This window comes from Plectropomus leopardus, chromosome 5 (assembly GCF_026936395.1).
Source record: "Plectropomus leopardus strain MGB_pleo_1.0 chromosome 5, ASM2693639v1, whole genome shotgun sequence".
NCBI lineage: Eukaryota > Metazoa > Chordata > Actinopteri > Perciformes > Serranidae > Plectropomus > Plectropomus leopardus.
The window spans coordinates 14,305,154-14,324,665 of NC_142180.1; the positions used below are offsets into that span (position 1 = coordinate 14,305,154).

A 19,512-nucleotide genomic window follows, 5' to 3' on the forward strand; every position below is an offset into this window, starting at 1 on the left:
TGAGAGCAATTTCTGAAGACATATTTGACTTTGTTTACTTTGCTATGTTGCTGAAAAACTAATGCTGCACTAAGTGGAATTTTGATAAGAGCCATATAAAATATTTTTAGTTTGTTTACTTTGTTTAAATGCAGATATTGCATTGTTTGCAGAGCTATTAAACTAATTTTAATAATTTTAAAGTACTTGAAGTGTGCATTGCGCAGCTTTATTATCCAGGTTAATACAAGTATCAGATCGAGACTCGGTTTCGGCAGATACTCAATATAAAATGACTCGGATCAGGATTGGGGGCAAAAAAATTGATCGGTATATCAGTTTTTATATTATAATATTACATGTACAAGACAGGATGATTCAATCAATTTGTACTTAGCTGATAAACATACTCATACTAATATTTCTTCTGTCATACTCGTCTATTCAATCAATAAATAAAGTGAGATGAGATTGGGTCATAAACTTAATATCAGTCCTGCTCTCTCTCTTGTTTTCCTGTAACAGTTCCTCCTAACATTGTGGGGGAGAGCACGCCTCAGGACGTGTCAGTGCTGCAGAAGAGACAGGTGACTCTGGAGTGCAAGTCTGATGCTGTTCCACCTCCAACTCTCACTTGGCTCAAGGATGGCCAAACATTGCAGGTTAGAGGTCAAACTAACAAATAAGTAACAACTGTCCACACAGTGCTTTGACTTCTCCTGAAATGTGTTCACAAATGACTTTTTACCTTTGTGTAGGCCTCCGCCCGTGTGCGTATTCTGTCCAGTGGCCGCTACTTACAGATTAACATGGCTGAGCTAAGCGACAAAGCTCAATACACCTGTGTGGCCAGCAACATCGCTGGCACGACCACACGAGAATTTAACCTGGCTGTCAATGGTACAGTTGCATCTTTTATCCTCAACTAATGCATATATGTATAATCTGTATATCCTTTCTAAACTAAAAAAGAGAATTAGTCTTTTTCCAGTTTCCTCTTTAATTGGTCATATAGCTGAATTCATCATGCAGCTACAAATGAGTAAACAATTACGTATGTGTCACCTGTGGTTTCAGTGGCCCCAACTATCAAGGAAGGCTCCCAGGCAATGTCGGTGCACATCAACAAGCCAGTAGTGCTTGAGTGTATTGTAAGTGGCGTGCCACTGCCTCGCGTAACCTGGAGGAAACATGGTGCCATATTGGCAGGAAACAATGCCAGGTAAATCCAAAAAAATCCAACAATGACATATTTTTACAGATTCTATCTCAAATGAGCAATATTATTATTCTTATATGACCATTGCAAAAAATCTGCACACTTTAACCCATGGAAAACCTAACTTTCTTTTTTGCAATTTGCAGTACTTTACTACCAAGTTGCCAATGACCTTTTTTTAATGTTTTTTAAAGAAATCCCATTTCAAAGGCAAATTACTTGCAAAGGGTGTCTGAATGCTTTACAAGAAAACCGATGTCCATCGAGTTAAATAATAGTAGATTTTAAAGCGGATTTTAATATTTTAGCACAACTTAGTTATTGGATTTTCCTCATTCTGTATCTTGTATGTACAAACGTGCAGGTACACATTTGCAGAGGATGGGTCATTACACATTCACTCTGCTCAGGTGACTGACACTGGTCGCTACCTGTGTATGGCAACAAATCAGGCTGGAACGCAACGCAAGAGAGTAGATCTGCAAGTATATGGTGGGTGGAAAATATGTGTATTTAAAACACATGAATACTTACATTTTTCACAGTCAACCAATATTTTTCTGATCCTCGGTTCTCATCTTTCAGTGCCTCCCTCCATCGCTGACAGCCGCACCAATGTTACAGTTACAGTCAATGTTCAGACCACGCTGTCTTGTGAAGCCACCGGCATACCCAAACCAACTGTCAGCTGGATGAAAAATGGTCGAACCATCAATACTGACCAGAACCAGAATATGTACAGGTTGATCCAGGTTTTCTCTCTCTCTGTTTCCTAATTCAAGTATTAAAAACTTACTTAGACAAAACTGGAAATTAAGAGACATTTCATTATAGTCAACTTAGGCCACATTAATAGCTTCACTGCTTGGATGCTTTATTGTAAGATAAACCTTTTTGAAAATATACATCTAATTAATTTTGCCATTTTTATATAGCATGGACATCATAGTTACACTATTTCAAACATTCTTGTTGTTATTTTTTGTTATTTCTAGATTACTATCATCAGGCTCCCTGGTTGTCATAGCACCCACAGTGGAGGACACAGCTGAGTATGAATGTGTGGTCTCTAATGAAGCAGGGGAAGACTCCAGATCCATCCACCTCACTGTTAACGGTGAGCAGCGCAGCACTAATTGACAAATTAATTATTGTTCTTACAGTATGTTCATAGATATTATATTGTGGTGTAATTGAATTGATGTTTTTGATGTAAACATTTGTAACATTTTATTTTAAGATCAGATATTTTCCTTACATGGTCTATCTTGTGTCCTGTTAGTTCCTCCGTCTATAGCAGATGAATCCACAGAACTAGTTGTAACCAGACTGTCCCCAGTGGTCATCGCCTGCACTGCATCTGGTGTCCCAGAGCCCACAATTCACTGGAGCAAAGATGGTGTGAAGCTTCCCACAGAGGGACAGGGATACAGCGTCCTGCCCACAGGTCAGAATCATATAAATGCAAATATGACTTTTATTTGGTACAATTTTCCAACTGCCTTAGATCACAAGCAAAATATTCTAATCACACACTCTGTTATTAGTAATGTTAATATTATTGTATTCAGTTGATTCTTCAACTGGTACTTTACTTGATTAGCTTTTTGATTATGTTGATTTGATGTCTGTGTTCAGGACCAGTAGAAATCACCTCAGCTGAGCTCAGTCATGCAGGAAGATACTCATGCACGGCCAAGAATGCAGCCGGCTCCACCCACCGCCACGTGCAGCTCACAGTGCAGGGTAAGAACATCTTTAGGGACAATATCAAGAGACACGCTGCTGTTTCGGGGCTGTGCAGAGTGCAACCAGCCAAAAATATTCATTTTTTTAATATTATAGTTACGGATTCTGATTGAATTTTTTAAAAAGTGATATATTTTAGTTATCAATTATTCAATCATACATTGACATATATGACATTTATATTATCCTATGACTGTTTTATGACTCTGACATGCTTTTACTTTACTACTTTATTCCTTTCGCTTGAGATCTTTCTGAGCATCACTCTTTTCCCATCCCCCTCCTCAGAGCTCCCAGTGATCCAGTCTCATCCGTCCACCCTGGATGTGATCCTGAATAACCCCGTCACTCTGCCCTGCAGGGCCACGGGCTCGCCCAGACCCACCATCACCTGGCAAAAGGAGGGCATTAATATACCCACCACAGGTAATTAATCCTGTCTGTGTGTGTGTGTGTGTGTGTGTGTGTGTGTGTGTGTCAGTAATAAAAAGTATATTGTCATAACATCACCTATGTTGCTTCATGCCAGGTGGAAGTTTCACAGTGCTTCCTAATGGAAGTTTGCAGATCTCTAAGGCCTCTGTGTCAGACTCAGGGACATACATATGTGTGGCTCAAAACCCTGCAGGCACCGCACTGGGCAAGACCAAACTCAGAGTCCAAGGTAAGGCACAACCTCAAGTAATAGTAACTTGACATATTTTGTAATATTTAACAATTGTGTAGTGGGGTGTAAGAACAACACTTAATATAGTGTATTCTGATACTAAAGCACTGCATTAAATGCTACTTTTATTAAAAATAAGAAGATACAATGTCAAACTTATAACACAGAACTGTGTCAGAACTGACTATTAATTATGTTCCCAGTGTCATAATACTGTAAGTAACACTAATGCATCTTTGAAGTTTAAACCTGCACTCCCTTGTCATCTAACCTGAACTTGAGCCCTTTGAAACCTGAGCAAATTGGTTTGATTTCTTCCAAAAACATGGGGCAAAGTTTCAAGATATGAGTATCAAGAAAATTACCTTAAATTTTGCAAAAAAAAAAAAAGGAAAGAAAAAATAAATTAAAAAAAGGTTGTTGTTTTTTTTTTTAATCTTCTAATGATATTTCACTGTCTTTCTTTTATAAAAACTAATTTTCAGGTCATTTTCTTTTCCTAATTTATTGCCATTTTTGGGACATCTGCCACATTGCTCTTTGCCTTTTTAGCCATGTTTTCACAAGAAATCAAATATGATTTCTCATAGTGCATGTGAAATATGTCTGAATACAGCACAAGAAAACTGATGGCATACCAGGTTTCAAAGGGTTAACATTCAAATTACTTTTTGCCTATGCTGTCAAAAAAAACTCGTTTTAAAATGTTTTAACTCCATGTAATATTTCTATTTGCTGTGTCCTGCAGTCCCTCCAGTGATCAGCTCAGACACTCACACATACCTGGCACCTGTGGACTCCTCTGTGACGCTGCATTGCCAAGCTGATGGGTCCCCTCCCCCGTCAGTCACATGGCATAAAGATGGGCAGCCGCTGACTGAATCTGTGCGCCAGCGGGTGCTCAGTTCAGGATCCCTGCAGATCGCTTTCATCCAGCCAAGCGACACTGGCCGATACACCTGCACTGCTGCCAATGCAGCGGGCACCGTTAGCCACGAGATGAGCCTCACTGTGCAGAGTAAGTTTCAGTCATTACAGTATTTTAAATAAACGTAGAGTTTGCATAAAACATTTTTTTCTCTTTGTATGCCGTGTCTCTGTAGTGTATGACCTTCAACATCGACATATATTGTTAAACTGATCTAACCGAATGTAATACAGCGATTTCTCCAGATTTTCTGTTTCTCATTGCAAAGATGCTATAGCAATTAAAATTTTGTTTCATAAAGTGATCCAACTAATTTGCGTCATAATATTAAATGTAGTGTACAGGGTTTGGGGACTTTCAATCCCCTCTGGTTGTACATTTTATAAACTAGGCTGATGTTTTAAAGTTAAAGTGATAATGAAAAATAAACTCCTTACCTTTGCAGTCCCACCTTCCATCCGTGGAGGAGAGCAGGAGGTAGCAGTGGTGGAAAACAGTCAGGCTCAGCTGGTTTGTGTGGCAGAGGGGGTCCCTCAGCCCAGCCTGTCCTGGGAGAAGGATGGTATTCCTCTCAGTGAAGGCACAGGGGAGTATACAATCCTGCCCTCTGGAGAGCTGGTAATAGACATTGCTCAGGTAAGGGAAACAGAGAAAACAACAGTTATCTTAATAAATTGTTTTTTATTAAATTTAGCCTAAGTGGCTATGGTTCCATCTATTTATGTGTTATTATATCTTATTTATAACTCTAATACCACTAATGCGTGTTGTGTGAGAAATGCTAAGCTTGTCTTGTGTCAAAATACACATCTAAAGATTGTTTTTCTGCGTGCTCCCTTTCTCCTCATGTCCCCTCCATCTGTACCAGCCTGGCGATGCAGGCAGTTATACATGTGTTGCGAGAAATGTAGTTGGAGAGGACAGTCAGACAACAACCGTGTCTGTTCACACTCACCCCGCCTTCACTGAGCTGCTCGGAGATGTGGCCCTCAATAAGGGAGAGCGCCTCCAGCTGGCCTGTGGAGTCAGTGGCACCCCCCCTCCCAGAATCACATGGGCATTCAACAACAACATCATCCCAGGTAGATAACAAGACCACTTTGAGAGGGAAAATGTCTCATGTGAATCTCAAAAAATCCATCAGAATAAGGTCATTTTTTCGTAGTTGTATGTGATATACCAAAATAATGACTTTTAACTGTGTATTCTTATTGTTTTTTTAAAACTTTTTGCCAATGCTTTAGTTCACTACGACCACATAAACGGCCACAGTGAGCTGGTGATAGAGAGAGTGAGCAAAGATGACTCTGGCACCTACACATGCGTGGCAGAAAACAGCGTAGGAACCATCAAGTCACTGGGCTTTGTCTATGTCAAAGGTAAAACCACACTGCCATGAAACTATCTGAACTTAATTTTACTTTTCTATCTGGCAACACTTGGCTTTAAGTCCCCCTATTTAGCATTATAAACGTTTAACAAATGCTTTACAAATGGTTTACTGGTCATTTTGTTGTATTTTCCTGCCATAAGTGGATGCTGGTTTATAAACAGATAATGGATCACAACATATAGTAAACACAGTTGTAATAATATAAATTATGTCTGCAAGAGAGAAATAGTTGACAAATACTATACATTGTCACTTATCAAAGTCCATATAGCTAAATACAAGTACTTTATAGTGTATTTTAAGTCATTTATTAAATGTTTGTATGTTGCTTATAAATTCTGAGTTGGGGGATTCAAAGTTAAGTGTTACCATGTAGATCACAACTCAGCGCCAAATGAAGTTACGTGTCCATAATGTGAAAACAAGTTCTTCGTCTGTCTCAAGAGCCTCCCATCATTGATGGGGACCCACACTCCAACCGTATTGAACCTCTGGGTGGTAATGCCATCCTTAACTGTGAGGTCCGGGGAGACCCTCTTCCCACTATCCAGTGGAGCAAAAGTGGAATAAACATTCAGATCAGCAACCGCATCCGACAACTGGACAACGGCTCTCTGGCCATCTATGGCACAGTGGTAGGAAAACTGACTGACACCTCTTATGTTTTACACCTTACATAATATTGATTGAGTGCAGCTTTTTAAGCAGGCATTTATAAAGTATAACATAATTTCTCTTTTAACTCATTTGCGATTATACCTGACTGCGTTTTCTTTACATTTTGTATAGAGTGAAGATGCAGGCAACTACATTTGTGTGGCAACAAATGATGCTGGAGTGGTGGAAAGGAGTGTCACACTCACCCTGCAAAGTAAGTGCCTATTTGCTCTGTGTCAGTCATATTTAGCATAAAATGTGGCAGTTGCATGAACAAACGATGACAGCTTTAGTGTTTATTTTCCCTGTCATCCTCATGTTCAGTAAAGTTTTATTTTGATGTGCAAAATCAGCGGTATTTCCCTTTAAAGGTTTAATCACATGAGTCTGCCCTTAAATCACTTCTTAAAACTATTTATTTATCTTTTCATTTTTATCTCTCTTCCTCTTTTTATTCATTTTGCTGCTCTACTTCGCTACTCTATGTATCTGTTCTATGTCTTATTCTTACCATCTTTTCATTTTTAATTTATTTACTTGTTCATCTACCTCTTGCTCATCTATTCTTATCTTTGTCATAGTCTTATATAATTTATTGTATTATTTGTATTATCTTTTATTGGTTTGATTTTTATACTTTTTAAAACTTCATTCATTTAGTATTTTAACTAACTTTCATCTGGTTTGCATGCTTGTTGATGTTTAATTTATTAATTCCCTGAGTTCCTGCCTTTGCTTTGTCTGTGACAGCATTTTGTTAACATCTGTTTTTAAATGTGCTATATATATATAATAATAATAATTATTATTATTATTATTATTATTATTATTACAGGTGCACCCACCATCATAGTGGAGCCAGTGGAGACGGTGGTGGATGCCGGCACCACAGTTGTGCTCAACTGTCAGGCAGAGGGTGAGCCTACTCCCATGATCGAGTGGTCCCGCCAGGGGCGCCCCCTGCTGGGCAACGACCGATTCTCCACCTTGCCAAACGGTTCCCTCAGGATCAGCAGTGCCCAGAAGGGGGACACAGCTGAATATGAATGTGTGGCCAGAAACCTCCTGGGATCCGTGCTGGTCAGGGTCACTCTCACTGTCCGAGGTGAGCAAGACAAAATAAGAAAGCTAAAACAAGCACTCATCGAAACTGACCAAATGGCTAGATATGTTGTGTTAACATGCATCCATTTGTTTTCCAGTTCATGGCGGCTACTCAGAGTGGGCAGAGTGGGGTCCTTGCAGTGTGTCCTGTGGTGTCGGGTCCCAGAGGAGGCTGAGACAGTGTAACAATCCTGTACCTGCCAATGGGGGGCGCCACTGTGCAGGATCAGACTCAGAGACACGTAGTTGTCAGGGAAAGCCCTGTCCAGGTGAGTGTGCTTTAAAATATCAGGTGACTCAACCTCAGTGATTGTAAAGAAGATAAGTTGTTATGACAAAATCTTTGGGATACCTTTTTACCTCCACAGTGGATGGTAACTGGTCAGAGTGGTCTGTCTGGGAGGAGTGTTCTCGTACTTGTGGTCAAGGCAATAGAACCAGGGTTCGGACCTGCAGCAACCCTCTAGCACAGCATGGAGGCAGGCCCTGTGAGGGGAAGGCAGTGGAGGTCATCATGTGCAGTGTCAGACCTTGTCCAGGTGAGTGACCAAATATGTTTTCTGTAAATGTGGCAAAAGACTGTCAGCTGTTTGAAATCGTGGCATTAGAGGTGCACCTGACAGGAATGTGTGTCTAATCTAAACACTATTCAGTGCTGTTTATTTCAACTGTGTAACTGCATATTAGAAATTGCCTATTTACCACCAACAGGCTAAACCCAGATTTACCTTGATTTTCTCAGGGCCACAATAAACAAGCTTCCATTATGCAGAATTATGGGCCTAAACAGTGGCAGAAGAGCTATTCACATCCTTAACTCAAGTATAAGTTGCAGCATCACAGTGAAAGAAAAAGTCATTGGTTTTGTAAAAGTACATGAATGTAAGCTGCAAAAATGTACTTAACTTATCAATGGTTTGACCCTTGGAAACCTGGATTGTCAATACGTTAAGAAACCTTTTACAAGCTATTTGACCATTTGAAACCTTAGCAAATTAGTTTGGAAAACATGGAGGAAAAGGCTTTTTTAAATGTTCTATGGGGTCCACAGCTTTTAGCCTTGCAGCCCCTCATCTTTGGAACTCTCCCACAAACCACCCATGGTATTGACTCTCTCCTGACTTTTGAATCCCACTTCAAAATACACCTTTTTAGACTTGCCTATTCTGTGTGATCATTGTTGTTTACCTTTTACTTATCGTTAGCTTTTTACTGTATATTGTTTTGCTTATGTCCTGATATTTTGTTGTTTTATTATTGTAGTATGTGTAGGGTGTCCTTGAGTTACCCGAAAGCTGCCCAAATAAATAAAATGTACTATTATATACTATTATTAACTTGTAACTATAGCTTTCAAAAAAATGTAGCGGGGTAAAAAGGACAATATTTTATATATTTCATAAGAAATATTATGGGATAGAAGTATTGTGTAGTATCAAATGGAAATACTCATGTAAAGTACATCGCAACGTATTGTGCCTAAATATGTGACTATAGGCCTTTATGTATTGACTGTCTGTTTATACTCCTGCAGTGGCCGGTAACTGGGGGTCTTGGCTGCCATGGAGCCCATGCAGTGAGACCTGTGGTAAGGGTATGCAGTCCAGAATCCGCCTGTGCAACAACCCTCCTCCAGCATTTGATGGGCCGCAGTGTGAGGGCACAGACACCCAAACACAAGTTTGCAAAGAGAGACCATGTCCTGGTGAGCGCTCAGGGATTGTTCTTACGATAAAATCAGATAGAAAGAGATTGTAGTTACTGATGCTCCTGCTTCTTCTTGACTTGTGGCCTCCAGTGGATGGGAAATGGTCGTCCTGGGTGACCTGGGGAGCCTGCAGTGTTTCATGTGGAGGCGGAACCAGACAGAGGACACGCCTCTGTGCTAGCCCAGCGCCTCAGCATGGTGGGAGGCAGTGTGAAGGCAATGACGTGCACATTGACTTCTGTAACAGTGACCCATGCCCTGGTGAGCCATACCAAAAACATAAAATCTCTATATCTGTATATCGGTGAAAATGTCTTGTGATTCTTGGTTTCTCTCCAGTAATGCATCTGCTCTTTTGGCTTATCTCTATTACTTTTGTGTCTTTGATATTTGACTTTCTTTGACTCAGTCAGTGGTAACTGGGGTCCGTGGAGTAGCTGGGGCAGCTGCAGCAAGTCATGTAACGGAGGTCAGATGAGGCGCCACAGGACATGTGACAACCCCAGACCTGCTAATGGCGGGAGAGCATGCGCAGGTGCAGATACACAGATACAGAGATGCGGCACAACCAACTGTCCTGGTGAGTCAGTATGCTTAAAGCTGTGAGGGGACTGTGTATTTAGACTAAACTGCCCCTAAAACTCTGATAATGAGGTGATTAAAATGCCCCGCCATGTGTCTGTTTTTTGGTGATTTATGTGTATTTGCAGTTGATGGTAACTGGGGTTCATGGCAGCCGTGGGGAGAATGTTCTGCTTCCTGTGGAGGTGGAGAGAGGACACGTGTCCGTCTTTGTAACACTCCGTCTCCTGTCAATGGTGGTCGGCCGTGTCCTGGAGACTCCTCTCAGCTGTCCAGGTGTAACGCTCAGGCCTGCCCAGGTGAGACATTTTTGGAAATATATGTTGTATGTTGTGTGTGGTTGAGCTCAGCTCTTGAAGCATTCTTAACCCTTTGGCCCCTGGGAAAACATCATTTTTTTGTGCTGTGTTTACATGCATGTAAACCTCTGAAACATAAGAAATTAGATTTGATTTCCTGTGAAAACATGGCTAAAAAGGCAAGAGATGTCCCACAAGCTACAATATATTAGAAGAATTAATAAAAGAAAATGACCTCAAAATTTGTTTTTAAAAAGAAAGAGAGAGAGAGAAATATTATAAGTAGATAAAAATATATTGAAAAAAATCAAAAAAAAAAAAAAAAGTCCAGAAAATGACATATTGTTGTTATTATTATTATTATTATTATATAATTATTTCTTACTTTAGTTTTTGTTTTTACCTTTTTTTTTTTAAATATATTTTTTTCTCTTCTTTTTTTTGCTAAACTTCTGGTCATTTTAAAATGAATTAAAATTTAACTTGAAACTGCGTTGCATGTTTTAGGAAGAATTCAATTTGCCCTGGTTTAAAAGGTTTCAAATAACCTTCTCTCTGTTTTCAGGTGGGCCACAGACAGCACGAGGAAGCATCATCGGGAACATCAATGATATTGAGTTTGGCATCGCTATCCTCAATTCTACTATCACAGACAGCAAGTCTGACAGCAAAATCATTAAGGCCACTATTACTAATGTGCCAAGGGCATTAGGTCAGTTTACTAGCCATTTAATATGTCTAACTGTTTTGCTGTGATTTGCAGGAAATAAGACCTGCGTCTATACAACCATTACACCTAAGCTCTCTTGAACCTTATCAATAATTATATTAAATGAAATACATTGTCCTTCTGCCTTTGCTTTCAAGGTCCTGCAATGAGAAAGCTCATCTCAATCTTGAACCCTGTCTACTGGACCACTGCACAGGAAGTAGGAGAAGCTGTGAACGGCTACACACTAACAGGAGGCATCTTCAGGCGAGAGACACAGGTGGAGTTTGCCACAGGTAAGACTGAACAGGCCTTTTTGCGTCTGTACAATTTGAGCTATTAATATAAATACACATTGTGGGCTCAATCTGGTGCTTGTTGTGGACTGATGATTCTGGGTGTGAATAATGCCAGTAGTGTGAAACCTAAGAGATGTCTTTGGTCTAACTGGATCTTGGTAGGTGAGATCCTGAGGATGACCCACATTGCCAGAGGCCTGGACTCTGATGGAGCGTTGTTATTGGACATCGTAGTGAATGGACACATCCTGCAGCTGCCCTCACACGCTGACATCAGCATCAAGGTAAATAAAGAAGCATATGCAGACTTTGTGGTTTATTGGTAGGTAGATTTATCGCTTAAACCAGACTGCATTTTGTATAAAATCAGGGAAAACAGTGAAAAAAAAAACTAAACTTCATAAAACTAACAAGTGATGAACTTTGAGTTCCATTTTATCCAGTTTACTACAACTCACATATATATTACAGTACTGCAAATAACTTTATAACAGGATTCATGCATGGTGGTTTAGTTGCTTGAAGTACTTGAATTTGACACCAAATTTCGGTGCTGAAATACCTTGAACTCAGACATTTTTTTAACTTGGTCCTTGAAAAAGCACTTGAACAAAATTGAGAGAACAGAGTGATAAATGATTTAATGAAACATATTAGATATATTTTTTAAAACCATAAAAAAGCAGAGAATGGCCATGCTTGCCATTATTTTATAGTGCTGTATTAGCGATATGATCTTTGAGCGATAATGGGTTGGTAGAAACCAGTTAATACTTGGCGCAAGGATGTTTCACTAGCCTGAAAAACACCCACACTGGAGCAGCGCCATCCATTAACATGGGGCTCCAACTGTAATTTGGCCGTAAATAAGCAGCCATGTGACAGATAGTGGATGCTGGAGGGAATTTGCACAATTCTCTTGCAACAGATGTTTGTGAAGAAAACAATTTTATCCTTAGAAATGAGTGCTTGAAAAAGTACTTAAAAGTCCTTGAATTTGACTTGTCTGTACAACTCCTGTTATAATCAATGCAATATTTTGTGGCGCTCAGCGACAACATGTTACTTTTAAAGCGGCCATACATGCACACTTTGTTTGACACAGGACTACACTGAGGATTACATCCAGACAGGCCCGGGCCAGCTCTACGCTCTGTCCACCCGCATGTTCAGCATCGACAGGGAAAGTGTACCCTATTCCTGGAACCACACCATCTCCTACGACCCGTCCAAGGGCAAGATGCCTTACCTTGTAGAGATGCTGCACGCCACCGCCATCAGCGCCCTCTACCACCCCCTGGAGGAGATGTTGGAGTTTAGCATCCAAGCTAGTATAGCCAAGGGTAAGTCTAAGGACTGAATATAGGAGTAATATTTTGATCATGGGAAAGGCATAGACTAAATAAGGCCACTAGCGTAATATTATTCTGTGCATTTTCTGTTGTTGACTTGTCCATTCAAGCTTTTACAACTTATCTTTGTTTTGTTACGTTTTGGTCTCAAATGTCATTAAAATATAATGATGACTTGTTCACATGAATCCAGGGGATCGCAGTAACCAGTGTCCTCAGGGATTCACTTTAGTGTCCGCTGGGCCCTACTGTGCAGGTAATGTGTACATCAACATTTTATAAATGTTCCTAACTCCATTAGTATCAGTCAAACAGCACAGCAGTCAAGCTGCGTCCACAGCTAGTTTATATTGGTGATGTGTTAAGTTTAAAATTGGTTGAAAAGTTCCTTTTAAAGACACAGCATATTTTAAAGCACCTTTGCGTGCCTCAGCACCCCATCCAAACATACATAGCAGCAGAACATTCTCATTGTGTGCTTAAATCTGTTTTGTTTGTTGCCATCTTGTTGGTAAAGTATTCATTTTTTGTTGCAGATGAGAACGAGTGTGAGGTCGGGAATCCCTGTTCTCATGCCTGCCACAATGTCATGGGCACATACTACTGCTCTTGTCCCCGAGGCCTCACCATCTCAGCTGACGGCAGGACCTGTCAGGGTATACAACTCTTTTCTGAATCAGTGCTGTTTGCATTATTATTACACTAACACGTCATTGTTTTAATAATTAAAATGCTCTTCATAGACATTGATGAGTGTTCACTGGATGAGAAGTTGTGCCATGATGGATTGGACTGTGAGAACACCATTGGCGCTTACCGATGTGTCATGCGCTGTGGGCGTGGCTTCAGGAGAACAGCTGATGGTCTCAGCTGCATAGGTACATCAACAAGCTTTATTGATAAACTTAGTGGTTGTTGTGAGTTTTTTGTGGTATGAAATGTTTTACAATTTTCCTCTTTGTTGCTCAGATGTTAATGAGTGTCAGGAATCCAATCCGTGTAATCAGCACTGCCTAAACACGATTGGAAGCTACCGATGCGCCTGCGAGCCAGGCTTTCAACTCAGGAATCGACGCTGTATAGGTGAGACGGACACACCTCTCTGTATAATGCTTTATCTGTATGATTTATTGTAAACGTTTTTTAATATAATGTCACTGTTTGAACCAGTCAGTACAATTTCCTTGAAGAAACTGGATTTGACCTCTTCTCTCTCCGATCACCACAGATATAAATGAGTGCAGGCAGAGGGTTTGTCGATCAGATCAGCAGTGTAAAAACACACGGGGTGGTTACACTTGTATTGACCTTTGCCCCAGTGGTATGACCAAAGGTGGCAATGGGACATGTGTAGGTAAGTATTCAGCAGCAGAAGTAAATCATGGTGCAAACCTAAAATCACTTAGAGTCTGTGCTTGAAAGGGACAGGTCATCCCCAAATCCAGTACACATATTTTTCCTCTTACCTTTAGTGCTATTAATCAGTCTAGATTTTTTGGTGTGACTTGCTGAGTGTTGGAGATATTGGCCGTAGAGATGTTTTCCTTCTCCCAATGTAATGAAACTAGATAGCTCTTGGCTTGTGGTGCTCCAAGCGCCAAGTGCTGTCTAGTTGCATTATATTGAGAGAAGGCAGATATCTCCAACACATGGTAACTCATTTTCAGGTAAAAGGAAAAATATGCATTTTGGATTTTGGGGTAAACTGTCCTCTTAAAGCACAGACTGTAAGTGATTTTAGGTTTTCACCATGATTTACATCTGTATCCTTTGTGCTGTAGACATCGATGAGTGCAGAGATGGCACTCATCAATGCAGATACAATCAGATCTGTGAGAATACCAGAGGCAGCTACCACTGCACATGTCCCCGTGGCTACAGATCTCAAGGAGTGGGACGGCCTTGTCTCGGTACGTACATTTACCTTTATGTTACTCACAAACATAACAAAACATAAAATCCAATATTCGGTAACATTCAAAGGGCTGCATTTGTATTGATCAGACAGGTGATACTTGCAAGAATGTAATTCTGTTAAGCTGAAGATATTTACCAAAGCATACAGCATGTTATAAACTTATAAAATTAAAATTATATAAAGTGATTAATTTTAAAATGTGAAAATTTTTGCACTGCTCCTCCCTAACGCTTACCATCAGCTTGCTTGCTTCTGCCAGCATAATTCTGTCTCTCTGTCAGTGACTCACTCCTGCTGAAAGTCTGAAATAACTCTGCTGTCAACTGCAACGTAGCTCAGTCATTACATTCTGCCATTTCTTGCCTACATCTCAATAATGCTGCAGTCAAAACCGCTGACTAACTTATAACATTAAAAACCTTGCAAAGATTCAATGCATGCCATCAGGCCCTCTAAAGCTCTATGTAGATGATACGTCTTTTTACCGACACTTTCAGATAGGAGAGAGAGGGGTAGAAATGGACTACAGAGGAAGGGACACTGCAAAAAATGTCTCCTTTGACACATCAACCATAAAAAGACCAGCACCAGGACATCACAGCTCTGTCTGTCACTCTCTTTCCTTTCACCCTCTTCCAATTTTCAACCTGTTTCCTTCATGTTTGGATCTGGCTATTTCCTGGAGTTGCTTTGTAATGGCATCCACTCACTCTTCCCCTCATGACATCATTAACATTGTACGCTGATGTCTGTCTTTGTTAAATATTTATTAGGCATGAATTGGATTTTGTGCCTGATGTCCAATATTCATTATATTTCATTTCATTTCTTCAGATAAAATGTTCAGAATTAAATTTGAAGTTATCTTCAAAGAATTACTTTAATTTGATATGGGAGAGGATATTATCAGTCTCTCATTCAAATTAGACAAATGTATTAATAGTCTCAATACATTTCTGTCTTAGGGACATGAAAATGTATTGTTGTACAGTGGGGTAATTGACATATACCCTTTGTCCCCCCTCATTTTCATCCCCCTCTTCTATTTTCATGGTCTGCACCACCTCATTTCTTTTTTATCCCTCTAAATATCACCTTTTTCTGTTACTTTGCACCTTTTTCCCTTCCTTTTCTTTCACCCTGTGCTCTTATCTGTTCCCGCTGCTGGTCTGTCTTTGTGCTGAGGGCAGACATAAATGAATGTGAGCGGCTTCCGCAGCCCTGTGCCCACCAGTGCATCAACACGCCTGGCAGCTACAAGTGCATCTGTCCGCCAGGGCGCCACCTGCTGGGGGATGGCAAATCCTGCGCTGGTCTGGAGCGTCTGCCCAGCTATGAAAGTTACTCATTTGGCTACCAAACGTCACAATCCTCTCCTGAGCGCAACTCCTACCAGCGACTATACCACAACTTGGCCTCTCAGAGCTACCACTCCTACGCAGCCGCCACACGGAGGCGCAGCAGGAGCCAGAGCCGCAGAGAGACTCGCATACACTCCTCACAGCAGGGCGTCCTCGCGTGTCCGCAGGGGTTTGAGTCCAGGGGTGGCTCCTGCTTAGGTAACAATAGAGGACAGGCAGGGTTGAGATGAGGGAGAAGATGAAAGTTGGTGGTAGCTTTTTGCTTTGCTGCTTGCTGCGAGCTTTAAAAATGTGTCCTGATGCATCATTCGTGTTCTTTGATTTTCTCGATATCACTCTGTGGCTGTTTGTGTTTTTTTTATGACACAGACATCAATGAGTGTGAGGTGAGGGATGCCTGTCAGCATGAATGTATGAACACACCAGGGAGCCACAGGTGTCTCTGTCCCACTGGTTACCGCCTCATGACTAATGGCAAGACATGTCAAGGTGAGTACCTCCAGCTACATCCTGTTTCCTGGCATCACCGTGATTTCATTTTATTAGAGCATGTACTAACAACAAGCTGTTTGCTTTATCTACAGATATAGACGAGTGCCTGGAGCAGAACATTCAGTGTGGAGCGAACCAGATGTGCTTTAATATGAGAGGAAGTTACCAGTGTATTGACACTCCCTGTCCTCCAAACTACCAGAGGGATCCAGCCACAGGGTAAATACTCACTGAAATACATTCAGTTAGGATTATCCCTTTTAATGATGAAGACAAAAATTTAGCTTTAACTTATCATTAAAAAGTAAATGTTGATTGCACAGTGTAATTATTATAGAATAATGATGTCATCTGCACTTGTTCTCTATAAGCCTCACTGACACTATGCCAATCTGTCTGCCACCCGGTACCATCTCTCTCAGAAGAATTAAGACACAATTTATTACCCAGTAGCTCTATCCAGTTACCAAAGATTATCAGTGAAATTTCTTTGCAGTCACTATCACCAGCATAACAAATGGCAGACAGCAGAACAGCCGAATTAACTGTAGACACTATAGTTGCTAGGCTCTGAGGAAATCTGAAAGCATTAGAGTTGTCTTTGTGACAGCAACACCAAATTAAAAGCACTTGGAAATGTTGAAAAAGTGTTCCACTTTAAAGAGATACAACAATACCACAAATTAAAATATAACTTGTTCAGTCTAGGGTATTTGCAATTTCGAAGCAGTTTGGATTTTGGGAACATTTTAAACCTTAACTAAGGGGGCACTTTATTGAAAAACTTTTTTTTATGCAAATGGGGCTCATACTATTGCTGCCACTGCAGCACAATGGAAAATGACGCTCAATGAAAACAGTTCACTGCCAGTAAAAATGTGTTTTTGTCGCCACAGTCTCTTGCAGCTATTCACAGTGCTATGACGTTATCCCCACCACTCAGTCGCCATGTCTGTATGCTCGGCTGCCTGTCCCAACAGTAGAGACTGAGCTCTGGTGGCATGTACTGTGCACTACATACAATACATACCAAAGGGCATCTCAGCACCAGTTCATTATAAAGAGGAGTGTCTGTATTTTTGACGTTATTGAAAATCATACCTCCAGTATTTGTATATACCTTGCTATACTGTAATACTGTGATACCACCCAAGTTTAGCCATACATGCAATGTACTTACTTACTGTACTTAAGTACAAATTTGAGGTACTTGTACTTTATTTGAGTGTTTTCTTTTCATGCCACTTCAGACTTTTACTCCACTGAATTTCAGTGGAAAATACTGTGCTTTTTACTTCACTAAATTTATCTGACAACTTTAGTTACTGTAAAAAGTAAGTAGGTTTAAGTAAGTTTTTACAAAGTTATTTTTGTTTGTTTTTTGAGGTTTAGGGTTTTCTTGTTTTGTTTTTTTTAAGATTTGTCTGCAGTGGTTACTTTTACTTTTAATACTTTAAACGATAAAGCACTCTGGCTTTGTATCTTAGACAATATATTTGTTATTTGCATGCTTTCTCACAGTTAAGTGAAATTTGCTGTCTATGTTGTATTTAGGTTTTGCCTGAAGAACTGCCCACCAAACGACCTGGAGTGTGCACTGAGTCCTTACGCCCTGGAGTACAAGCTGCTGTCTCTTCCCTTTGGCATCGCAGCCAACCAGGACCTCATCAGACTGGTGGCCTACACGCAGGACGGAGTGATGCACCCCAGGACCAGCTTCTTAGTAGTGGACGAGGACGTCACGTTACCTTTTGCCCTGCGGGACGAGAACCTGAAGGGAGTGCTGTTCACCACGCTGGCGCTACGAGAACCCCGCACGTACCGCATGAAGGTCCGTGCCCTCTCTTACAGCGAAGATGGAGGCATCGAGTACCAGACGACCTTCATCGTCTATATCGCCGTCTCTGCCTACCCCTACTGAGAGCACTTTAAAAGACGCGAGACAAAGGTGCAGTGATGAATTTGCCTCCTGTGTGGTTTTTTGAAAAAGTAACCACATAGCTAAACAAACTGAAAAAGACTTTGTGTTCAGAGTGAGAGAGGCCAGTAAGCACAAACAGCCCTGAAGACGAAGGGATACAATACAGGCCACTGCAGGTGAGCAGGTGGCCGGGATGAAACTGGCTAATTATTGGCTCGAATCCCCGGAATCATCACCTCAGTCTGTCAGGACTTTTTCAGTGAAATGTTTGATATTTTTCCCTGTTATTTCCCCCCGACCCTTCAGATTTATTTATAAGATCAACAAGATTTTGCTCCTCAGAGCCGAAGCATTGACCCCCAGCTCAGAAAGTAGGCTTCAACCCTACTCAAGAAATCCTAGCTAGCCTTTTATTTACGTCTACCTATTATTAACTTATTGGGAAGTGCTTGAATGAGAAAAATGGGCGGTTCCCACCTTTGTTTAGCCCTCGTGTCATTAGTAAATAAGTGGAGTTGTGACTGCTCAGATATGGTGCTCATTTTGGCGAAAAGAAAACTTGACTGTCACATATTCTGCATCCTCAGGTAGCGGCCTATCATACACACAAGTGCATCAAACAGACACCCTATCTAAACATTACACTGATTACATCATCAATGTGCCATATACTGCTCCATCCTACAGTTGATGCCAAGATGTATTTTATTTTTTTGACTTTGTACATATGTTTTTTTCTCATAATGTATTGCCATACTGTACTTACTGTATCCATTTTGTAATAAAAATGTAATAAATGAATATAGACTGAAATTAAGCATAATGTTTGTCTGCAGCATAACCGAAACAGATCCTTCTTCATCTTTCAAACAGGCAAAATTTATCAAGCTCAAATGATCACATGATTAATCTCATATAAGCTCCGGAAGAGCAAATGTGTTATATTGTTATTTATTTTAATCCTTCAATTATTTCTGCAAAAGCAGGTTGAGGGTTTCTGCATTTGCTACCATGGTGCACAAAGAAGGGAAATAAACAAATTCTAATTGTAATTTGTAAACCCAAATTTTATTTGTGTAAATTTCTTAATATCTCCAGTAGCAATTGACATGTTGAATCAACAACAACCTTACGCAAATCAGCTTAAATAGAAACAAAAAACTGGTAGAGGAGTT

General features: G+C 40.5%; 1 protein-coding gene across 1 annotated transcript in view; it reads left to right on the top strand.

Moving 5' to 3' along the window:
- hmcn1 (hemicentin 1) overlaps positions 1-19,150 on the top strand; it is a 105,081-nt gene extending 85,931 nt beyond the window's left edge. Inside the window, exons 71-107 of the mRNA XM_042514831.2 lie at positions 505-641; positions 738-879; positions 1,057-1,201; positions 1,563-1,690; positions 1,784-1,940; positions 2,194-2,315; positions 2,481-2,645; positions 2,837-2,944; positions 3,236-3,373; positions 3,477-3,611; positions 4,363-4,632; positions 4,988-5,178; positions 5,411-5,624; positions 5,787-5,921; positions 6,380-6,570; positions 6,725-6,806; positions 7,428-7,697; positions 7,795-7,965; positions 8,065-8,235; positions 9,231-9,401; positions 9,495-9,665; positions 9,814-9,984; positions 10,115-10,285; positions 10,851-10,997; positions 11,153-11,290; positions 11,456-11,577; positions 12,399-12,636; positions 12,839-12,901; positions 13,182-13,301; positions 13,389-13,523; positions 13,615-13,728; positions 13,874-13,999; positions 14,427-14,555; positions 15,754-16,122; positions 16,294-16,413; positions 16,509-16,635; positions 17,971-19,150. Of these exons, the coding sequence (XP_042370765.2) occupies positions 505-641; positions 738-879; positions 1,057-1,201; positions 1,563-1,690; positions 1,784-1,940; positions 2,194-2,315; positions 2,481-2,645; positions 2,837-2,944; positions 3,236-3,373; positions 3,477-3,611; positions 4,363-4,632; positions 4,988-5,178; positions 5,411-5,624; positions 5,787-5,921; positions 6,380-6,570; positions 6,725-6,806; positions 7,428-7,697; positions 7,795-7,965; positions 8,065-8,235; positions 9,231-9,401; positions 9,495-9,665; positions 9,814-9,984; positions 10,115-10,285; positions 10,851-10,997; positions 11,153-11,290; positions 11,456-11,577; positions 12,399-12,636; positions 12,839-12,901; positions 13,182-13,301; positions 13,389-13,523; positions 13,615-13,728; positions 13,874-13,999; positions 14,427-14,555; positions 15,754-16,122; positions 16,294-16,413; positions 16,509-16,635; positions 17,971-18,337 (6,071 nt within the window). The 3' untranslated portion in view covers positions 18,338-19,150. The remainder of the gene's footprint in view (positions 1-504; positions 642-737; positions 880-1,056; positions 1,202-1,562; positions 1,691-1,783; positions 1,941-2,193; positions 2,316-2,480; positions 2,646-2,836; positions 2,945-3,235; positions 3,374-3,476; positions 3,612-4,362; positions 4,633-4,987; positions 5,179-5,410; positions 5,625-5,786; positions 5,922-6,379; positions 6,571-6,724; positions 6,807-7,427; positions 7,698-7,794; positions 7,966-8,064; positions 8,236-9,230; positions 9,402-9,494; positions 9,666-9,813; positions 9,985-10,114; positions 10,286-10,850; positions 10,998-11,152; positions 11,291-11,455; positions 11,578-12,398; positions 12,637-12,838; positions 12,902-13,181; positions 13,302-13,388; positions 13,524-13,614; positions 13,729-13,873; positions 14,000-14,426; positions 14,556-15,753; positions 16,123-16,293; positions 16,414-16,508; positions 16,636-17,970) is intronic.
- The last annotated feature ends 362 nt before the right edge of the window (positions 19,151-19,512 follow it).